The sequence below is a fragment of the Ammodytes marinus genome (genome assembly GCF_949987685.1).
Source record: "Ammodytes marinus genome assembly, chromosome: 7".
Taxonomy (NCBI): Eukaryota; Metazoa; Chordata; class Actinopteri; order Uranoscopiformes; family Ammodytidae; genus Ammodytes; species Ammodytes marinus.
The window spans coordinates 9,972,778-9,995,004 of NC_137211.1; the positions used below are offsets into that span (position 1 = coordinate 9,972,778).

The window sequence follows — 22,227 nt, forward strand, 5'->3', positions numbered from 1 at the left end:
GCTTATGGTGGAGAAATGAACATTCAATGCACGAGCAACAGATCTGGTTGACATTCCTGCTGTCAGCATGCCAATTGCACGCTCCCTCAATGCTTGTGGCATCTGTGGCATTTTGCTGTGAGACAAAACTGCACATTTCAGGGTGGCCTTTTATTGTGGACAGTCTAAGGCACACCTGTGCACTAATCATGATGTCAGATCAGCATCTTGATGTGGCACACCTGTGAGGTGGGATGGATTATCTCAGCAAAGCAGAAGTGCTCACTATCACACATTTAGACAGATTTGTGAACAATGTTTGAGAGAAATGGTACAATTGTGTATCTGGAATGAATTTTAGATCTTTAAGTCCATCTCTTGAAAAATGGGAGCAAAAACAAAAGTGTTGCGTTTATATTTTTGTTGAGTTTACTAGCATGCAATCAGATACAAAATAAAATAAAAGGTTTGTTTGTTGTTGTTTTTGTAACTAAAGATAAAATGACAAAAGGAAAAGATTGACAACAAAGTATGTCACTTCAGATTTCTTTTAAAACCCATTTTATTACACAAAATCCACATAAAAACAGTTTTTCAAAATATCCTTCTGTTGTGCACCGGGTATACTATAGGCCTACATATATCTTCATGAATGAGAGGTTGTATTTATTCTTTTGATAGTTCAATCAAAGGTCAGATGGACAGCACAAGCCAGTTCAAAGAAAATGTGGCATCTCAATGTTTCGCTGCATGCGATAGAGATTTGAAGGAAACACAAAGCACAGTTCATTTCAGTTTTTTGTCTGAGGCCATGGCACCAACAGGCAACAAACCAGTGTAGCCCGGTATCTGACTAAAGTAATGCACTGGTGCCCTCTAGTGTTGCAATTCCACACCATTAACAGGAAAGACATTCGAAGTCACATTACAGAGAAAATACCACTGAATCTACTTAGCGTGTGGTGTTTATTCAGTGTAGAGCAGTCAATCTAACACCGAAAGCCATTCATTGCGGAGGAACTTCTGTAGAACTACAAAACAACTTTATTACCTCTTCACTAATTCACTTTCTTCTTGAAAACCTGCTTGCAGACTTGTCCTTCACAATACAGCTCCTAAGGTCACAGAAAGAAAAAACAATTTTAAATTATCTTATAGACTTTAAAGTGTAATTTAAAAGAGCTACAAGAAAAACAAATTTGGTAAAGTTAATCAGTTTAATAGTGTGCATTATATGGACCAATTATTACAGTCAATTTTCATGTTCATACCAGGTGTAGCTTGTCGTCTTCGATCCACTGAGCCCAGCCCCGGTTCTTCTTCTCTCCGACCTGCTCACACACCACTTTGTTCCCCTCCCATCTCACCAACGACTACACAGGTGGCAGACAAGAAGAACGTGGTGTAAATGACAACAGACAACAAAGAACGTTCAACACAGCCCAAATATGAAGGTCAGGCACTTAACACAATCTCCAAAACATTTCCTTTTGCCTATGATTAAATCACAGCCATCAACCATTCATCTTCACCTTGAGGACTCTATTGTCCAGTCCCTTGGTGAACTCCTCAAACTCCTGTCCCAGTCGAAAGGAGAGGGTGTAGTTTCTGAAGGGGCTGCTTGTTTTGATGATGTACTGGTCACCCCCCTGCTCGATCACCTTCCTCTGCTTCAGCTTCAGAGCAATCTTTCGCAAGGCAGGGCTGATACCTTTGAACGGAGGGAAAGTATTTTAAACTGAGTGTACAGCTTACAATGCTGGCGAACCAAACTCACCCAAGGGCTACAAACACACTCTCTTCCTCATACGATCCCAACACACATACCAACAAATCTCTGTTTTTTTCCCCGCCTCAGTGAAGCAATATATTAATTCCTAATCCTCTAGCTGTATAATGTTATACATATATACACAGCTCAAGTTGGAGCAATTGATATGTAGTCATCTACACGGTATACTCATGCGACTGAGATTTTAATTTTTTTATCAGAGAGGACTGTTGGATGACAACATGCTTTAAGGACTTACCCAGTGCGATCATGTAGCCATCTAAGTTGACCATGCTGATGAGATCCCATGTACCACAAAGGCTGTCTGGCATTTTGATGATGTTCTTTCTTTTCCTGAAATGTGTGTGTATGTGTGAATAAAATGTGATCCTAAAGTTTCTGGAAAGATCAGGAGTTGTGAGAAGAAGCTGAGACAGTGTTGTTCCGTGAAACACCTTGGGGTATAATGGAAAGTCCTGTCCTGGCTTCACATGCTGTCACCTGAGGGTTTGTGGTAGGCGTCACCATCACCATGGTATAAAAAGTGGAAGACAGACAAGTCAGACTGGTCCCAGTACACAGTCCACTCACTAATAAATGCCTCCAAATTCCCCTCAGTTGTCAAACATTAATTGCCCACACATGAGCGTAAACAAAAAAAATAAAAGTAAAATATGTTGACCCAGACGTTTGGAGAAATGGGAAAAGTTCCCATATAGTTTTTGCTGTTGAGGTAAGAAGTAGTCGCATAAGAGAATGCCTATTTGGTGATACACCTATTTGTCAAAGTGAAAACAAACACTGTGTGAAGGATATGACCTAGCATTTAATGGCATTCCTTTCTTTGCAGAAAGTAAAATAAAACATTGCACGAGCACGTAGCATGGAAGGAATGAATGCAACTCAGGTTTGAAAGGAAATAAACCACTTGGAGCTTGTCTAAACATTCAGTTAATTTTTTTCCCATAAATTCGTCACAAGCACGTGATGCAAACATCAATTACCTGTTTGACAAGCTAAATGTCAAGTCTTTGTGGTGAAATGAGAAGCAACAACACACCTAAACCAGTTACTTAGGCAATGGGCCTTTTAAAGTTTGAGACATGAATTCAGCTTTCTGATGTAATCTAATAGTTGCCATTAGATCAACTTTTAATTAACTAGGCATCAATTTCTGATACTAGTGTTTTATAATGTGATCAGTTATACCTTTATTTCAACCTCAACACTATCACAACGAGCCTTTAGTCGGCTGCAATTTGTGATTTCACATGCTATATTCTGTCACTGATGATTTCCGGAAAGATAAGTAAAGCTCAACAAAAGGCCTTTTAATCAAAAAGGGAAAGGTGTCAATTTGGCACCTTATTCAGTAAGGTTGAAGTTTATTAAAAAGAGATAAAACCATCCAAGGTTGAAAACTAAGGTGTTTTTATTTCACTTTCAGTCAAAGCAAATCACAACTTCATTTTCAAATCAGCAGCACAGAGTAAACATGTTTAAATCACATTGCCTGCTTTTTTGCCTGATGGAGTGCACAAACAAATCCTGCTCTAAGTACACAAAATCTTATGAATAAATAAAAAGGCATAGCTCAAACTGTTTGGAAATATATAGTGTATAGCAAGTAAAATGATCAAAATGTATTTGTTCTTAATCACATTTCATGCTGACTATGTCAAACAAAATTGTGAATACCCTGCACACACCAGACTTATTTCTAGCTTAAACTGTTTAGATGGCCTCCAAGCCTGTTGAACAGGTTATCTCTCGGAAAGGTCTATGCGGTTTTATCTTCTTAAGAAAACACACCCATTGTTATAAAAATACATTTCTGTTTAGTAGGCACTGGTAGCAGATTGAGTAAACTGACTGAAATGTGTCTAATCGGTTTTAAAATCACAGTAAACCCGCAGCACCTAAGTGTTGACAGCTTGCACTTTTTGTTTATGCAGCAGTAAACTTCTTCAGTTTGAGGAGGACCCTGTGTATCTCTGAAGGGGGGCTAGAATCACGCCTGCATTTTTCTGCTCGCTCTCGGCGCTGTAGAGGCCGTGCTCATGTATGTAGTGCACCACACTGTCGGGCATCAGGTACCTGACGCTCCGCGCGCGCCGCAGAGCCCGGCGCACCTGAGTGGCCGACAGCTCGTTGGTCACCCATTCGCGGACCACGTGGATGTTCTTGCGATACTTCCACAGCATCTCAGACTGGTGGATGAACTTGTGGGGGTCGTTGCCACTGCGGGTGACGCACACCATGCCGTAGCGGCCCACGATCTCAGAGACATCCTCCTGCTTCCACAAATTGGGGATTCCAAAGGATTCCAGAACGTCGGCCCCACACAGTAGCATTAACTGAGGAAGGTCTGACAGAAAAACAGATTGTCATAATAAATCTGATTTGTGTGTCTGGGCGGATTACAAAGTGCTCAAGAAAAAAAAACAATTGAAAAAAGCTAATTATAACAGACATTGAGATCATGAAACAAACTATAAGTAAAACATGGTTCTTGACATGTGAATACATAGCACAGTATGCACGTGTGCAGCTACAAGTTTAAGATTCACACGGTATAGGCTTTTTGCCACTAGTAAATGTTGCATAAGCACCTTGCCAGTTTTTACTATAGGTGGTGTGATTGGGTGCCACTCAACACCGCACCTTCAAACCATTTTCTCCTATTATGAGTAAGTCATGAATACAGAGGGGGCATGATATGACTTGTTGCCTGTATGAGAACCAGTAACTGAGAAAAAGGCAGTGGGAACGATAAAAGTTACACAATCGTACATACCCGAACAACCTCTCCCTCTGTGCCGAGATGAACCCTCAGAATCATTCTCCTCTATGCGTCTTTTTTTTGCGTACTTGACCGTGTCCACCTCGTCATCATTCTGCTCTGAATCAAGCAGCTCGTCATAGTGATGTCTAAGTGGAGACAGACACATCTAATATAGCATCAAAAGGATCAGATTTTTTACATAGAACTGCATTACATACAGTTTACCAGACAGGAAATATTACTCATATTGGTGATACATCAGTGTGTATCAAGCCAACAGACTTCTTCTTTCCACATCCAATACATTACTGTTGATTGGGCATTTGGGAAATTGAACAACGAATAAATGTACTTTAACTCTGGAGTGAAATGTAATTTTGTCCTTTGTTTACACATTTCAATTTTATTTCTTAAAACACCAACATCAAGTAATAATGATAAATATTATTCAGTGATTTCTTTGTTGACCAAATCCCATATGTAATAGCTCTGCGTCGCTGTAGTCTACATAATTCGGTTTGGTATTGAATAAAAAATTAAAAAAACTGTTAATGGTGTGTCAACATATCTTCAGCTCAGGCATCCACTTTGAAAATGATGTTAAGAAAAACGTAAAACAATACAGGTAATTCTATTTATATATACAGTATATACTGTTTATATATATACATGATATTGATGGATGGATGGATGGATGGATGGATGGATGGATGGATGGATGGATGGATGGATGGATGGATGGATGGATGGATGGATGGATGGATGGATGGATGGATGGATGGATGGATGGATGGATGGATGGATGGATGGATGGATGGATAGATAGATAGATAGATAGATAGATAGATAGATAGATAGATAGATAGATAGATAGATAGATAGATAGATAGAATTAAGGGAAAGCCTGTGTGACACTGTAGTCCTGAGTATAACTGCAAGGGTTTCAATGTACTGTATGAATGAACAGCGCAAATGACAGCAAACATCAGTAGGACTTTATCATTTGTTAACATTTATGCCTGCTTAATGCCACCATTCATCACCTTACCTACATTAAAGGAACACAAACAAGCTACTGGAGTGGCTGCTTGTAACGCATTAATACCCAATGTGGTTTTGTTACTTTGATGAATGAGTGGGTTGAGATGTAGTTATTAACGAAGAAGTATATAATGAAAATAAAGAAAGAAAAGTTAACTGATGAGGTAAATTTAAAAGTTTATCGGGTATTGGTTCCTTACACCTGTTATGACAATTCAAGACAAAACACACCCCTAGCCTAGCACCACCCGGAAAAAACACTTGAACACAGACGTAGCCACTCACAAGACGCACAAACTGTCAACTCACCTAACAACCTTAGCCGTCTCCACCCATTCTGGCTGCAAGCTCTCCCAGGGATCTACTGTGATCCAGTCGGAGCTCTGCGCAGCCAATCGGGCCATCTCCAGACGGTGACAGGCCTCGATCAAACCCTTCTTCTTATAAGCATCGCCCACTGGAGAGATGATGCCTTTTACCACCCTGTACTGACCTGAAACATCAAACAACAGATGGTTTACACACGGCATCTGAAACGCACATGATGAAATAAAATGTATCATTTTAAATGGTGTGTCCACTCAAGTTACGGTTAAAAGATACAGAGAGTTAACAGATATTGTTAACTCTCTAGTGGAATATCTGCTTCGTTTCACTTCTTTATATTCAACTATGTGCGTTCATTTGTTCGAACGCTAGATGCTACTTTGTGTGCATGAATGCAGGACATAAAAGAAAGGGTGTATCAGAGTAATTTAACATTGTCACATTGCTATATCAGGGTTGCTGCTTAAGGTTAGTTAGATTTGACTTGAGATTAGACTTTAAGACTTTTAAAAATGCCACTTGTAATAATATTTAGGACACATTTTACAATCACCAAAACTGTAGAGAAAAAAACTATAAATTACCATGGGTTAAGAACAATTTTGTGTTAACATGACTTCTTTGGTCCAGTGAAAAGGTAAGATGATCAACTTCAAATTTAAAAAAATCTGTTTTTAAATTTGGTATGTCATAATTCATTCAGGACATTCAAAATACCCAACTAAAAAGCCAAAAATAATAAGGTGTGGTCCTAAATGTTGCAACACGACCATATTGGATCATGCCATGCTGATCTGTGTGACCTTGAACAAATTCTGCTCCCCATATATTAGCATTGCATTTTCATAGCAATTAAGGCCTTGTTTTTAGATCAATGAATCCAATGCCCTTTAGGATCTGCAGGAATCCTGTATATTTTCTCCATCTCATGTCTAGTCTTGCAGACGTAAAACCCATCTGCAAGGCTAGATACTATAGGTGAGTGGAGTTTTTGCAAACACAAAATTTGAAAAGTTTTTTTTTTTTCACCTGTTTCTTCCAGATGATCTCGTGCTAGCTCGAACATCCTCAGGTGCATGTTGGTGATGGGGTTGAAGGAGCCGCACGACAGCAGGACCACTTTGGTTATATCCTGAACCTCCATGCCTCATACTGGGGCTAGGTTTACCCTACAACAGCAGATAGATGATTAACACAAGGACCTATTCAAAATATGTGCGTTAGTTTTCATTTAACCTTAGCACAGTCATTCAATTATGGAATGGTGGCTAAAAACATTAGCTTTCATCTGTAAGTTGGCAAAGCAAAGCGCGTTGCCGGTTTCTATATGAACGAAACAAAACATTAGTGAGTGCCGAGTTTAGGCAACAAAAAATGACCTTTGTTTTTTAATATAAGAGTAAAATAATATAAATACCAAATACTCACTGTTAGGATAAACAAAGTACGGAGCTCAGCTGTTCTGTAGCGCTTCAACTTCTTCCTGTGCGGACGTCAGTAACATCGAGAAATCTGATTGGACAGGATCAGAGCAGGAAGGAGAAGGCCGCGCCCCATGCCGCGCCCGCATATGCTACGTTCACGATCACTCCCGCTACCATACAACAACACTAAATATTTGTAACCGTATTAACCAAGTAGTCACGCGATAATCAATAAGATTGATTTTGTCATTAAATGTAGATTCGTTAAGCCAATGCAAACATTTAAAGAACCGCGCGACTGATTTGCAACTCTTTACTAAGTCCCGGTGAGATGTTTTCTTTTTAGCATGGTGGCTAACTATTCGGCTAACTAAATAACTTTAACAGTTCGGATGCAGCTCTTGTCTGAGCTCTTAGTAGAAATATTCAATAACAAGTTGTCGATACAGTGGGTGTCAGCTAAATCTTTAACAGTGTTGTAATCATAGAATGTGTATAAGGTTGTAATACTAGCTCCAGCAAAACGCTACCCTGGTGCATAGTGAATAGCCATGCTAGGTTGACGTTTAGTCATCTGTCGCATACTTGGGTAATAACACTGTCCAGCTAAGCTTCTGTTTTATTCTGTCTGGCGTTGTCAACAGGTCGGAAATACAATTTTTTAACTCAAGGACTCAAGTATGGCTTCTCGCGGGAAATCAGAAACTGGGAAATTGAGGCAAAATATGGAAGAGCAGCTTGACAGACTGATGCAGCAGCTCCAGGATCTGGAGGAATGCAGGTACCAGACTCAAGATTGTTTATTTGACATGTGAACGAGAAGGCCTACAGCAGCAGTCGCTTGAAGAAAATGCAAAATTACGAATATATATAATGTTTTAAATGTATAAAGAGGGACACATTGGAGAGAGAAATATGAGACCTAAGACATAGTGTATAATATATATTAATATTTGAAACACCAGAGATATTCAATAAATCCATGTATGTGCAGAGGCTCTTCACTGAATCAGCTCACTGACTGTTGAAGCAGGAAAAGTGAGTAGAATAGGCCTAAAGCTCTTTATATGTAAAGCTTATTATTATTATTCCAGAGAAGAACTGGATGACGAAGAATATGAGGAGACAAAAAAGGAAACGTTGGAGCAGTTGAGTGAATTCAATGACTCCCTGAAGAAGATCATGACAGGAGACATGACACTTGTGGATGAACTCAGCGGAATGCAGTTGGTGAGCACAATCAATGGGTAACAACATGCAACGACTTTGTAAGACCATTGTGAAATGTTTCCAATTCTTTTCAATGTCTCTTCACCAGGCGATCCAGGCGGCCATCAGCCAAGCATTCAAAACCCCGGAGGTGATCCGGCTTTTTGCCAAGAAGCAGCCAGGACAGCTGAGAACCAGGCTAGCAGAGGTGTGCACAGCCATGTCATTGAAAATCATTTGTCGTGCCTGTGTAATAATGCACAGTTGTGGTGTATATGTGTAATTCAACTGCTCAGCCCTTAGTCATTCCTTAGTGTTTATTGGTGCGTTGCTTGGCCTGAAATGTTCTCAACAAGTGTGTGACATTCTGTGCAGATGGACCGAGACGTCATAGTGGGGAAACTGACGCGGGATGTGTACACTCAGCAGAAAATGGAGATCCTCACAGCCTTGAGAAAACTTGGAGAGAATGTGAGGAACACTCGTAGCAGAGATGTGCGATGTTTCTTTTTTTTTTCTGGCATGTGTGATTCAGAGGCTTGTGCTCATGAGTCTGCATAAAACTCTTAAAGCCGCACTGAATTATTTGAGTCATGTTACTGACACAAGGCTGACAGAGCAGACAACAGGCCTAAGTCTCACTTCAAAAGGAGCTGGGACCATTTAATCCTAGAAGCTTTGATTCGTCCAATCAAAGCTTGAAGTAACAATGCATTGTTTCTGTTTTTGGCCGGTTTCACAGCTCACCTCGGAGGACGAGACTTTTCTGACTGAAAATGCCACAGCTACTCTGAGCCAGTTTGAAAAAGTCACTGCAAACTTGGGTGAGGATACACACGTGATTTCACTAGAATGCTTAAACAGACAAGTTATTTGATGGCGATTTGCATTTATCTGTTTTTTTTTTGCTTTCTCTTGCAGGCTCCGAAGACAAAATTATGGCTTTAGCTAGCTCTGGTGTGAAAACCAAGGCATAATTATTCTGCAAAATAGTAATTTTTAACTTTTTGTGTCTTTGATATTATTAAGAAATGTGCCAAATGATCACCGTTTTTTGTAAATAATCCAAGCAGATGTTGGCGTAGATGCTACCACTTTTTAACAATATTGTTTTATAGCTTTCAATTAATTTAAATGTGAAATTGTTTTGTAGGTACAAGCATATGCTTTTATTAAATATGAAGATGTGTACATGAGTGTATAGGGTAGCCCAGACTGTTTAAGAGTATTCTGTTGTGATGTGTGCTGTGTTTGTTTCTTATTGGGCTGCTGTGTCTGTCTGTCTCTCCGTCTGAAAATCTTAACCTTTTTTTTAATCATTTCCTGTACTATTGCTGCAAATGTTCAAGATGTCATTTTTGATTTTACTTAACCATGCTGTCCACAGGGATTTGGACAAAATAACAGAAACAGCATAAGAAACTGCTGCATTGCACTTCGGATGCAAAAACACTACAAACACAACATGCAGCTCAAATGTATCAGACAATGAACTCTTTCAGTGTTGGTTTTCAAAGAAATCAAACAATTGCAAATGGTCAAAACGACTCAAAAATAATTTATCTCCAACTGCAATAGCTGGAAGCATGGCAAAGTAAAGTATATACTCTTTGTTGGGCTCCTATAAACCTTTATTTTATAAGCTGACTGATATTAGGAAAGGGTGTGTCTAGTGCAAATATAGTATTGAGACAAATGACAAGGCAAAATGAGCACCCTTACAGACTCATCAAACATGATCAAATTAGTTTGTCTTGACCAGTTTGCAAGCTGATTAGAAATCCACCACATTTATCGATTTACCATCTGTTAAACACTGAATGGTCTTCTGATGGTTTTCCCAGCCAACACCAAGGGAGTAATTCAGTTTGATTAAAAGTACGTGTGGATGTTTCTTAGTTGCCAAGGAACATGAGGAGGGCTTTACAGTGCCAGATGCAGCCCACACTGTGTTTCGTGGTGTCCTCACTCTGCAGAGCTTCAGTAATCAGTCATTAGAGCAACTCAGCTGTTTAAAGCATCATGAAGTAGGTTTTCCAGCTTGACAAAAATAGGAGATACTTTCAGCATAGGACATTACAGGGAGCATTAAGAGTCTTGCCTAAGGACCCTCAATAGACTTACCCCCGCCCTGATCGGGAATTAAAATATTACCTACTGAGCTATCCAGCTGACGGCACACATTTTAGAATAGACATTGAGGAATACACTTTGTCAGGTTGTGGATTTACATTAGCTGTTTCATGATCAAGTGTTTTAAAGTGCTCTTAAATGGTTATTAATTTGCAATTTTGACAAGTCACAATGTTTACAGTGTCAATCAAATATTTGATGTTTTTGGGTTTTTTAAGCCTAAGTTTCTTTGAATGTGAGTGAAGACAAAATGTAAAACTAAAATACAAACAAATGGTGTTTGATTCGTTTATCTGTAGCATTCTATTCCACTTTGTACAATTGGGAATTGCAATCATTTTATTTTCACCACCAGATGTCGCTCAAGATTTAGAACACTGTCAGTGCCACCACCATAGATAGTATAATAAAACCACTCAGCCACCACTGAGCACTGTGTCTTTACGACACTGTTGTTCACTTATGGCATTGAGTGATTGAAGAAAGAAAAACAAGAGTACACAGAAGTTATACCCCATCTCCTCAGCCTTTATTTTTGTTTATGAGCAAGCATCAACTTCACTACAATTTGCCTTTCAATTGGTAGAAAAGTGAGAGCAGCTCCAACAAGCACAAAGGAAGCATTCAACCGTCCTGAAAACATTGCCACCTTCCATTTTGAGCTAATTTTCAAAAGAAAAGAAAAACAAACAAACAAAAATATATCTGGACGTGTGAAACAGACAATCTGAGAATCAGTAGTGTATCACGTCTCTCTTCTCACCCCGGTCTCACAACCCCACATGGAACGGACACAAACTCGTGGTTCATGCAAAGTAAATTCCCCTCACATCTTAAGTGTTATTACAGTATGGCTGCATTTCAGTTTGTCAGGCAGTGACATTCGATTCAACCAACTTAAACTTAAGCTCAGGCTGATCAGAAAGCATTAAACACCAGAAACCTGGAGATGGTGGAGTCATTGTGGAGATTTGACTTTAAGAGCCGGCGTGCACATGTCAAAGAGCCATGGTACTTTTAAACTAGATGAAACGTGGACATTTGAGGGATTGACATAATGAAAAAAGAGAGTCGACAGGCTTATGCTCTGGTTCTTGTGAATTTCATGCTGCCCTCAAAATCATTTCTCAACAACTCAGGCAATAGGACACTGTTCAAAATGTACTTTCCACTATACACATATAAGGTGAATGGACAGTATACCCATGTATGCTGCCAAAGCAAGTTGGTAATGTACTGTACGTCTTTTTAAAGGTGGATTCAGTCAATGATTTAGTACAATATCGATAGAAGATACAATATGGATCTAGTTCCTCTAAACATCAACATGGACACATGACATCTATGTAAAACGCTTTTTCACTTTTAATAAAACTAGCGGTGGACTATTGTCACAACAAACTGAAAGGAAATGCAATCCCCAGCTCTGTAAGAAATCAAGCTTTAAACAAATACAAATTAAAAAAACAAAGTTGCCACAAATAAAGTGGTGATTCTTTTTGTTTTTTTTACACCTGCTAAATGAGCTATCATTGGAAAAAGGCACTCCCATCTCAGCCGTCTCAGACTTGGCCCAATTTTTAAGTCCAAGTCATCAAGGAGGGGAGACTGTTCGCTAGAAACACACCTGTGTGACTAAAACCTTCAAAGAAACTTGCCTGGATAAGAGTCGTGAATGTGTTTATGAATAAAATTTTGACCTGAAAATTGATTTAGCATGCAAAATAGAAGACTTGCAAAACACCAACATTTCTACTTCCAGATAATGCCACATTCTTCTGTTCGCTTCAAAGTCCAAAATCTGATCTCCTTTACTTAATGCAGGTTTGGTAAATGATGACATTTTTTACTTGGTACCCCCGACAAAACATGAGACAAACACTAAATAGTTAAGCATAAAGGTCCATTTGTGTCTGTTATTGTGTAAGATATATATACAACAGTGATGGACAACAGTGTCTTAGAGGAGATAGAGGTTGGACACATTTTTTTCCCGAAAGATTGATTAAGCTTTACACTAATACCAGAAGGAAAATAAGTTTACCAAATGTAAACATATATCTTAGAACAACTCTACAGTACAGTTCCATGTACAATAAAATCTAGTGGTCTATTGCAAAAAAAAATATTTCATTTGAAGAAGATTCATTTTTAAAGTTGTATCCCTATTGTAAACGGTGCAGTCATACCCTTGGTTGTAATTCTGTGACCTACCATGAAGACGGTGGTTATTTTTGCAACAGAAAACTCATTTTCAAAAACACATTTAATATATTTTCCATTATTTCTGGGTTAAATAGCCGTTCCGTGGAAAAAATTAATTTCATTTCACTTCTCTCACCACGAAACAATGCCAGCAGCTGCACTATACGACCAGGCCAAGCTTAAGGGCTGTTATTTTTTTGTTTCCTTCCTACTTCCTTGTCAGCACAGCAGGACTTTGAAAGCTGCTGGGGAAATCTCTCTACATGTCCAAAATACACTGGCAGAAATGTTAGTAGTACCCATGTTTCCAGATCAGCTGCACTACAAGTACCTGCTGGCCTGGTGTTTGTACCGTTCCACACGTAATGTCAAATTTGTACATTATTAGCATTTCTCTGAGTATGATTAACCCTGAACAAAAAGAAAATCCCCTCTGTACAACAGTGAGATCTACTGGGAATGAAATACACTGACGCCTGGAGAAGAGCATTGCCACCTGTGCAAGCCAAGCAAAGCATGTACAGTATGAGGCTGAACCCATCGACCAGTGCTGTCTACGAGAACAGCAAAATAAATGATTTCTATCTGTGAAAAAAGAAAGAAAAGAATAGACAAAATGGACACCACTTTGCCATGGAAACCACCGCTTGACAGTCCTGGGTTTCTGATCATGAAGCAGAATTCTTTTTTATACAAGTATGATGGAACAGCTTTTGCGGGGAATTTTAGCGACATGCTGCAGCCTTTGTGTGACACAAATATTCTACATTACGAACTGCGTCGTTTTAGATATTGGACCCCGTTGAGTAGGCCTTCACTAACACATCGACTAATTACATGGTTTCTTTATATTTACAAAATCTTTAAAAAGCAATTTATATCTCTACACATATGACTTCTCAAATATCCTCATGCACTAAAAAAAATAAAAGGGAAAAAAAAAGATAAAAGAAAATGTGGTCTACTTGTTAAAGCATCGTTTTTGTTTGCACTGTGGACTACAAGTCAAGGAAACTCAAGTGAAAGTATACGTGAGTTAAGCGGCGAACAAATCTAAAAGCATTACGCAAAGAATATTCATTAGGAAAAAATAAAATAAAAAATCTCTCCATTTGAAAGCCTTGCATCAGAGAAAAAGCAAAAAAGTGCAGGGTTGGCTTCCTCACACTTTTCAAAACAAAAAAGTAGGCCAAGTTTTTCCTGGGAATTAAAATATAATAAATAAAAAAATAAACAGTAAAAATCAGCAATCCGGTGATGACTACACTACACTGAGTACCACCACTAAGATAACAACAGGAAAAAAATCTTGACCATGTTGAAGGGAATTTTTCTTTTTTTTTGTTTACATCATGGCTCCTTGGACATGAAACTGTAGAGGGTGGGAGTGTGTGTGGAGCATTGAGTGTGAGTTGGTGATATATGTGTGTGCGTGTGTTTGAGCCTGTGTTTAGTGTTATGTGTGTGCTGCTGCAGTGTGTGTGTGTGTGTTGCTGTTTTAGTAGGTGAGGGTGGAGTCGTCCCACTCCAGCTGCTGCTGTCTGCTGGCTGCCTGCTGGTCCTCTGGCTCTCCGGCCTCCTCGTCCTCGCTGCTCTCCGACTCGGCGCTGGTGATGTCATCTTCCTCCTCTCCGTCCTCGCTCTCCTCCTCCTCTTCCTCCTCTTCCTCACTGCTGTGCTGGTCCTCATACGTCTGTGTTGAGAGAAGAAGATTAAAAAAGGGAGGGGTTATTTCAGAAGGATTTATATTTATGGAGACTAAACAGCTTCAGCACTTAAACAAAAAACATGCAATACGCACACCTTTACATCCTGCTCCAAATGTGTCTTTGATAGGTCATCTTAACATATTATTTTTTTTTTTTTTGACAAAGTGAAGCTCTTCACTTGTGTTTAATGTTTTATTAGGTATAAAATGCCACATGTAGCCTTAGATTCCAAGTATTGTTTTGACGGTATGGAAAGAATTTTAAGCCATCACCATGTCTGTTTATCTTTCTATTTTTTTTTTGTATTTTGACACGCCTTTATCTCCCAGTAAAACCATGCCATGTCCTCACCATGTCATGGATAAAATATAAGAATAAAGTTTTTCATTAACTCTATTAATGAAAAACAGTGGCACAAAGTCCACTGCTGAGTTTGGTATGTGATTTGGAAAACATGAAAACTCCTTTTAATATTGTTGTAATGAGTTAAAACTGAGGACACTTTAATTTAAATGTATGTACAGTAAAATCATAGAACAAGCTGAACTTCCCACAGTGCATCTGTGTTAAGCTACCCCACTGGTTTGTGATGCTTGGGACCAAACAAAAGATCTAGGGTTGATTTCAGCTTTTCTGGATGCTCACTGAGAGCTGTTGAAGTTTGTACCGCACAATTCTTATCATTTACTGAGGTTGAACAAGTTTCCATTTTGGCCTCACTTATACTAATGTATTAGGTCCCACTTAGTGAGGATGTGATGTTCATTTCTCCTGCATCCCGTGTTGTGAGTTTGGCTGACAGCTGCTTTTTCCCCTTGAGCTGCTGTAAATATTGCAGCAAACCAGCTTAGAGCACTTATAAATAGAAACTATAGACACAATTATTGGTGCTGCTTTCTTTAAATTTGCATGGGACCATGCACAAAAATAATATATATAACATCTATATATACAGTATACTGTATATATATAACACACATATATATATAGTATACTGTATACGTATGTGTTATTCTGTAAAGCAAGGTAAAACTCCAAGTAGCTCCCCCAAACCCCCCCCCCAGGCTGTCAATCATGAGCATTCAGATAAAACTAGGCCACACAGTCACACCATCACCAAGAGAACAGTGGCAGATGAAGAGCTGTCTAGTCTGCAACCCGAACACATTTTGAAGAGAAGTTAAATTCTGTTAAGACAGCTTTTCAGTGGCTGATCCCCAGAGAATAAGAGTCATTCATTTCTCCCCCCTGGCAAACTCTTTTACCTCCATGGGGTTGACGGTGATGGTGAGGGCCGAGTCGTCCCAGTCCATCTCATTCTCCTTGCCTCCCTCAGTGTCTCTGATGGTGCCCTGGTGTGAAGCTCGGATGCGGAACACGCCCAGGATGATCATAAACACCAGGAAGCTAACGCACACTACGATGACAATGGTGGCAGCGCTGGGAACCACTGCAGAGGAAGCAAACACACAGTCACACATGAACTTACAGGTAAGGCGTAAAAAAAATCATGTTCACATTAAAAGCCTGTTACAGCTTTCTTGTCTGTCTGGTGAGATTTTAAGGGTTTCAGTTTCATGTTGTACAATGATGTAAATTTCAAACTAGAGACGAACACTAACACTTATAACAGCGGTCTTAAATAACGGCTAACGTCAAAGGTGCTCACAGGACTAATTATTTTCATTTTCCTTTATTTAACCTCGAAAGATCAATTGAGGGGTGACCCTCTTTTACAATGACGTCGAGTTTGTACATATACACAATATACAATGAGAATACATAACAAGTTTACACACACACACACACACACACAGACAACAACAATTTAAAACATTCAGATCAATTGAATGAGAGACATAATAGCCTAATTAAAACAGTTACAAGTGTAGAGGGGCTGATTCAAAATAATAATTTTAAATTGGTTAACAGTTATGAGTGTATTTATTTTAATTGTATGTTGTAGGCTGTTCCAGGAGTCAGGGGCACTATGGCTAAAAGCGGTTTTACCAAGCTCAGACCGGGCATAGGGGACATATAACATGAGCATGTCAGTTGAGCGGGTTTGATAAAGCCCATCTGAAATAAGCAGCATCTCTGTCAAATATAGTGGTAGCTTTCCAGTCAGAGCTTTATATATAAAAATATGCCAATGTGCATCACGTCTCTCCTTAAGGGAGGACCACCCAACCTTTTCATATAAAACACAATGGTGTGTATCATAAGCATCTCCTGTAATGAATCTCAAAGCAGAGTGAAATACAGAGTCTAGGAGTTTAAGGCATGAACGAGATGCATGCCGATAAACCACATCACCGTAATCAAGGACAGACATAAAAACTGCCTCAATAATCCTTTTCCTACTGAACAACGGGAAGGTGGCTTTATTCCTATAAAAATAGCCAATCTTTTGTCGGAGACGACAGACAAGATTTTTTATGTGAAATGTAAAAGAGAGTTTTTCATCTATCCAGATGCCAAGATATTTATATTCAGTGACTCTTTCAATATGAGATCCATTATTTGTGTGAATAATAAGATCATTAAAATGTGTAATTCTTGCTCTGGAAAAGCACATATATTTTGTTTTTTCTATATTAAGGACAAGCCTGAGATCCACTAGACAGTTCTGCAGGGTGTTAAAAGAGCTCTGTAGGTTCTGAACAGATTGTTGCACTGAATCAGAAATGCAATACAGTACAGTGTCGTCAGCATACAAATGGGCATGGCAGTTTTGTAGTGATGAAACAATGTTATTGATGTAAATTGTGAATAGGACTGGACCTAAAATTGAGCCCTGCGGAACACCATTTGTAACTGTTAAAAACTCAGTTTGGTAGCTTCCCAGCTTAACTGACTGCTGTCTATCAGAGAGATAGTCCCTAAACCAGCTACATGTAGAATAATCAAAACCAATTTCATGCAGCCTCTCTAAAAGCAAATGGTGATCTAAAGTATCAAAAGCTTTTGACAGATCAACAAAAAGTGCTGCACAGTGCATTTTTTTATCGATAGCTGTAACAATGTTGTCTAAGACCAAAGTGACAGCAGATATAGTACTGTGGCCTGCCCTAAAACCAGATTGAAATGGACTCAAAATGGAAGCACTGGATAAAAAGGATTTCAACTGAGTATTAATGACTGATTCTAGAATTTTTGCCAGGCATGGGAGTTTGGAAATTGGCCTGTAATTGTTAAGATCACTTTTGTCACCCCCTTTATGTAATGGAATGACGTGAGCTTTTTTCCAGACTTTAGGAACAATACCAGAAGAGATGGAAAGATTAAAAATATGGGTTATTTGTTTTGATATGATAAGTGCAGAGAGATTTATTGAAAATGGGTCCAAATTGTCCTCTCCCATGTACTTCCTGGGGTTGATGGCAAGAAGCGCATCTACAACAATACTTGTTGGGACTTGAACAAGGCTGAAAAGAGGAGTTTTAGAGACAGGTGGTATGCTATTTTTATTTCTCGTGGTGGTAGGCGTAGAAGGCGTAGATACTCCATTGTGAAAGAGTTTACCAGCAGCTATAAAGTGTTTATTGAAAGCTAAACCAATTTCTTTCTGATCATTTAAAATATGATCATTTATTTTTAACTGACTGGGAACAGTGCTAGAATTGTTTTTGTTATAATTCACAGCCTTCCAAAATAGTGCAGGGTTGGAGTAGCAGTTTGAAATTAGTTCGAGGTAGTAGTCTGATTTAGCTTTCCTAACCATGGATATGCACCTATTTCTGATTTGTCTGAAAGCAGTCCACTTGGAGTTTTCACCAGAGCGTCTAGCTAGGGACCATGCTTTATTTCTCTCTGCAAATATATCGGACAATTCATTTGTGAACCAGGGGTTTGATCTATTTTTTACTCTGTGCTTTTTAAGGGGTGCATGCTTGTTCAAAATGGAGGAGAAAGTATTGGTGAAAAATTCTAAGGCCAATTCCACATCAGATATTTCACTTGTGAGATGAATGTCACTTTGATAGAGTTCATTTAAAAATGCTTGCTCGTTAAAACCTTTAAAATTACGCTTAATGATGATTTTGGGTTGAGATTTTTTAAGATGAATACTTCTGATACAGGCCACCGGGCAGTGATCACTGATTCCAAGCTCAAAGACACCAGCAGAAACTATTTTATTGCTTTGATTTGATAATATTAAATCGATCAAAGTTGATTTTGCTGGGTTTTTTAGATTTGGTCTTGTGGGCTCAGTTATTATTTGTGTAAGATTTAGGTTGCTACATATTTCTTTAAAAGGTTCAGAGGCACCAGAAAGCCAGTCAATGTTAAAATCACCCATCATAATGACCTCTCTATTTACATATGGAGAGATTAAATGTGCTAGCTCACTCAAGGAGCTATTTACTGCTGAAGGGGGCCTGTACACACCAATTACAACAAAACAATCATTGGATGATAAAGACAATTCCAAAGCAATAAATTCAAAGCAGCTTCGAACAGAGACAGCATGTAGTAATGATACAGAATAATGTGATTTAACATAGACAGCCACTCCCCCACCCCGTGTGGTCCTGTCTATTCTGAATAAACTATAATCATTTATTGCCACCATAGAGTCATGTGTACTGCTCTTCAACCATGATTCAGTCAGAACCAAGACATCTGGGTCAGCCTGAGATACTAAGATGTTAACATGGTCTAGTTTATTGTGCTGAAGCAAACTTCTTATGTTTAAGTGAAGAAAACCCAAACCCTTTCTTGTTTTGAGGATGTTTGGTGAGTTTAGCTTTGATATGCTCATGTCCAGGTTATCAACAGCGGGGTGGTCCAACACAATTGACCTATTACACATAATAGGTACATTTTTCAAGTTACTTGTAATCCCAAGTGGTCTGTGGCGTGACCTGTAAAATCTATGAGGAGGGATTAATGATGATCTGACAGACTGACATACAGGGATTGGGTGAGTTTTTATAGTAATGGATGTTCCAGGCCTGGAGGGGGCGCTAGATGCATGGGGACTAGTGGTCATGGAGGCTGTGTCACGTGAGCTAACTACCTCTTGACTGACCAGGTGTGGAGATAGTCAATCATGCTGGACAGAGTTTGCAAGAGGAGTGACGCTAGGAACAACTGCTTTATTGTTTGATCATGCTGCCTTTGCTCTATTGTTTATCTACTGTATATATTTGACTGTGAATATATTGCTGCTCTTTTAACACTGATATATATATATATCTAGGTGTGTATCTATCTTGAAATGGCTCTGCCCCTCTCCCTGTCACAACCTGCTCCACTTTGGCCCATATTAGCAGGAAAGGGCCTGTCTTGTGTGGTGGCAGGCTTAGTGAGCCCGACAGCCTGGAGGATTACTAAAGCAGGGGAATAAATGGTCGTGCTCAGACCACCCCCCCCTGTACAGATGTCCCACAGACAGCACTCAAGTGTAATCCCTAAACTTGTGCCATTATAATAAAAATGGGAAAACAACCGGTATGTTATACACGCCCCACTTTGGTTAATAGACTACTGTAATCAATCCCTACGCTACCAGAGGCCTAACATGTTGCCAGAATGAACAATTAAAAAGGTGCAGTCAGCGATTCTGAAAAATGCTTGTTGTCAAAATCAGTGAATATCTCCTCACGATCCACTACCTGTATGTACTGTGTGCACTGAAAAATAAAAATCCAGCGTTTGTACGCAGCTTAGGCTTTGTAACCAGGTATGTTGCTAGCTAACGTCGGACCCTTTGTTTACATACCAATTTTTTGACATACCAGTTTACTGAACCTAGGCTTAACACAAGATTTTTTTTTAATCGCACACACAGTACAGACAGGTAGCAAATTGTGAGGAGATATCCACTGATTTTGACAAAAAGCATTCTCCAGAATCACTGACTCACGTTTGATATTTATTTAATGGTACTGGTCAAATGCTGTAATTGGAACTGAATGTGAATATTTTGGTTTATATATCCTTTAATATAATGACCAATTCATCAAAATCCCTTACTATTGATATTTCAGAATTGTCTTAGTTTTACCTATGCAAAGGATGTGAAAAAACTGTTTTGAACTCAAATATTCCACATGTTTGACTCCTACCTGAGGCCTGGTGAGCATTGACCAGGTTATGACCAGACAAGTCCACGGAGGCATGATGCACAGGGTTAATGAAGTTGGGCTGCACCATGGCGTTGTTGGCTTGCTCCACAGGATTGGCTGTATGGATCACATTCACCTAAAAGAGAATGAAAAAACAGAAAACACACATGTATACCGTCAAAAAATGTCGTCAACAGATCTCCATTTTAGATCAAGTATTGTGAGGAAAACACAAGAAAAGTGTCCGTAACACCGACTGGGTTGCACTCCTTTTTTGTGAGTGCGTCACTGTGTGTGACGTAACCTGTAGATAGATGCTCAGTCATACCTCGACCTTGAAGTCGTTGCTTATGTAGCGCCCGTTGAGTTCAGAGCAGACCAGTTTGAATTTCCTGTCGAAGAGCGCCTCGGTGTGCCAGTTCTTGTAACGGATGAGATGCAGGACCTGCTCATAGTTGGCCATGGTGTTCACACCTGGGACACACAGAGGAAAATCTAATCAGCAACCACCAGAAATTGGCTATCCATGTTATAAGTATTCAGTAATGCTGTGGAATAGCGTGTTTATAATAGTCTATTGTTTTAAGATTTGGATTTAGGAAATGGATGCTTACACCAAGAGAGAATACTATACTGTAATAAACCAATGTAAAATAATTGACTACTTATGTAAAGCTGTTATATTCTGCAAAGCTATTATTATATTATCCAATAGACCACTACTAGGTGCTGTGTGGTGTGTGTACCAGTGACGACGAGGCCCAGGTTAGAGGAGCTCATCTCCAGGCCATGCTGCTGCAGCTGGCTCATGTCCACCTCCAGACTCTCGTGCTCTCCGTCCAGCTCGTCTCCCACCACACTCACTTCACATGTGTCCAGGTTGTGCATGATCTCTTCTGACACCACTGTCTCTTGGACTGAAAGAACAATGGAGGGAAAAAAAGATGTAGAACGCAGAGTTGTAGGGCTCTCCTCAAAGATACGATCTTCCATTTGGTCTGTAATCTAAGAGTTATTTATTTTTTATTTTTTTTTACTTTCACAAGTACCCCAGTGAGCAATGTGGGACTCACCTTGCACGGGTTTTAAACTCAAATAAAATCAGTACAACCATATATATTTTTCCACACGTTGTGATTCCTTGTGGCGCCTACATTATCCACAATGCAACTTGACCACTGACAGTTGAGATTAATATGTATTATGCTAGAAGCAGCTAATAGAGTTGTTTTTAAATCCAAACCCCCTAGATTTTCATTGTTAGACTCATGGTCTTTGGTCTTTCCTTGCCTCAGCTCATAGATAAGCCTAACAGATGGCGCGGCTGGTCACTGACCCCTCCCATGAAGTAGTAAACAACTTATCCCTTTTCTCTCCCCATCCCACCCTTCCATTCTGGCTGTCCAATCCCTTCGACCCTCCTGGCAAAATCCTCACCCATCACCAGCCAATTGAAATCTACACAGCTATCGTCCAAGGCATCACTCGGTATCACCCTGCCTCATGAGCCACTAAGCTTACATTACACGTGTACACATTACACTGTACATCATTCAGAGGATGAGCTCAC

The 22,227-nt window shown here is 39.4% G+C and overlaps 3 protein-coding genes across 3 annotated transcripts in view; 1 reads left to right on the top strand and 2 right to left on the bottom strand.

Annotated features, from left to right (window-relative positions):
- Nucleotides 1-511: 511 nt before the first annotated feature.
- Nucleotides 512-7,403, bottom strand: LOC307253607 (nicotinamide/nicotinic acid mononucleotide adenylyltransferase 1-like). Its single transcript, XM_080031720.1, has 9 exons — nt 7,332-7,403; nt 6,933-7,072; nt 5,886-6,069; nt 4,548-4,681; nt 3,724-4,118; nt 2,010-2,244; nt 1,512-1,690; nt 1,251-1,352; nt 512-1,094 (listed from the first exon to the last, which is right to left on the bottom strand). Exons 2-9 carry the CDS (start codon nt 7,045-7,047, stop codon nt 1,038-1,040), a joined length of 1,401 nt encoding a protein of 466 aa, XP_079887846.1. The 5' UTR covers nt 7,048-7,072; nt 7,332-7,403; the 3' UTR covers nt 512-1,037.
- A 78-nt stretch (nt 7,404-7,481) lies between these two features.
- Nucleotides 7,482-10,927, top strand: lzic (leucine zipper and CTNNBIP1 domain containing). Its single transcript, XM_080031768.1, has 7 exons — nt 7,482-7,653; nt 7,972-8,108; nt 8,422-8,557; nt 8,646-8,744; nt 8,912-9,007; nt 9,279-9,360; nt 9,458-10,927. The coding sequence occupies exons 2-7, from the start codon at nt 8,008-8,010 to the stop codon at nt 9,511-9,513; spliced, it is 570 nt and encodes a 189-aa protein (XP_079887894.1). The 5' UTR covers nt 7,482-7,653; nt 7,972-8,007; the 3' UTR covers nt 9,514-10,927.
- Nucleotides 10,928-11,185: 258 nt separating this feature from the next.
- Nucleotides 11,186-22,227, bottom strand: part of clstn1 (calsyntenin 1) — a 38,924-nt gene continuing 27,882 nt past the window's right edge. Inside the window, exons 13-17 of the mRNA XM_080030617.1 lie at nt 21,404-21,574; nt 20,986-21,131; nt 20,658-20,793; nt 15,849-16,033; nt 11,186-14,567 (exon numbers count right to left, since the gene is read on the bottom strand). Coding sequence (XP_079886743.1) covers nt 14,373-14,567; nt 15,849-16,033; nt 20,658-20,793; nt 20,986-21,131; nt 21,404-21,574 — 833 coding nt within the window. The 3' untranslated portion in view covers nt 11,186-14,372. The remainder of the gene's footprint in view (nt 14,568-15,848; nt 16,034-20,657; nt 20,794-20,985; nt 21,132-21,403; nt 21,575-22,227) is intronic.

Excerpts from the sequence above, each read along its gene's own strand:
- lzic (XM_080031768.1), top strand. The coding sequence starts at position 8,008 with ATGGCTTCTCGCGGGAAATCAGAAACTGGGAAATTGAGGCAAAATATG. Across the intron at positions 8,109-8,421 it reads CAGGATCTGGAGGAATGCAG|AGAAGAACTGGATGACGAAG; the intron begins GTACCAGACTCA and ends TTATTATTCCAG. Across the intron at positions 8,745-8,911 it reads TGAGAACCAGGCTAGCAGAG|ATGGACCGAGACGTCATAGT; the intron begins GTGTGCACAGCC and ends CATTCTGTGCAG.
- LOC307253607 (XM_080031720.1), bottom strand. The coding sequence starts at position 7,047 with ATGGAGGTTCAGGATATAACCAAAGTGGTCCTGCTGTCGTGCGGCTCC. Across the intron at positions 4,682-5,885 it reads GAGACGGCTAAGGTTGTTAG|ACATCACTATGACGAGCTGC; the intron begins GTGAGTTGACAG and ends GTCTCCACTTAG. Across the intron at positions 1,095-1,250 it reads AAGACGACAAGCTACACCTG|GAGCTGTATTGTGAAGGACA; the intron begins GTATGAACATGA and ends CTGTGACCTTAG.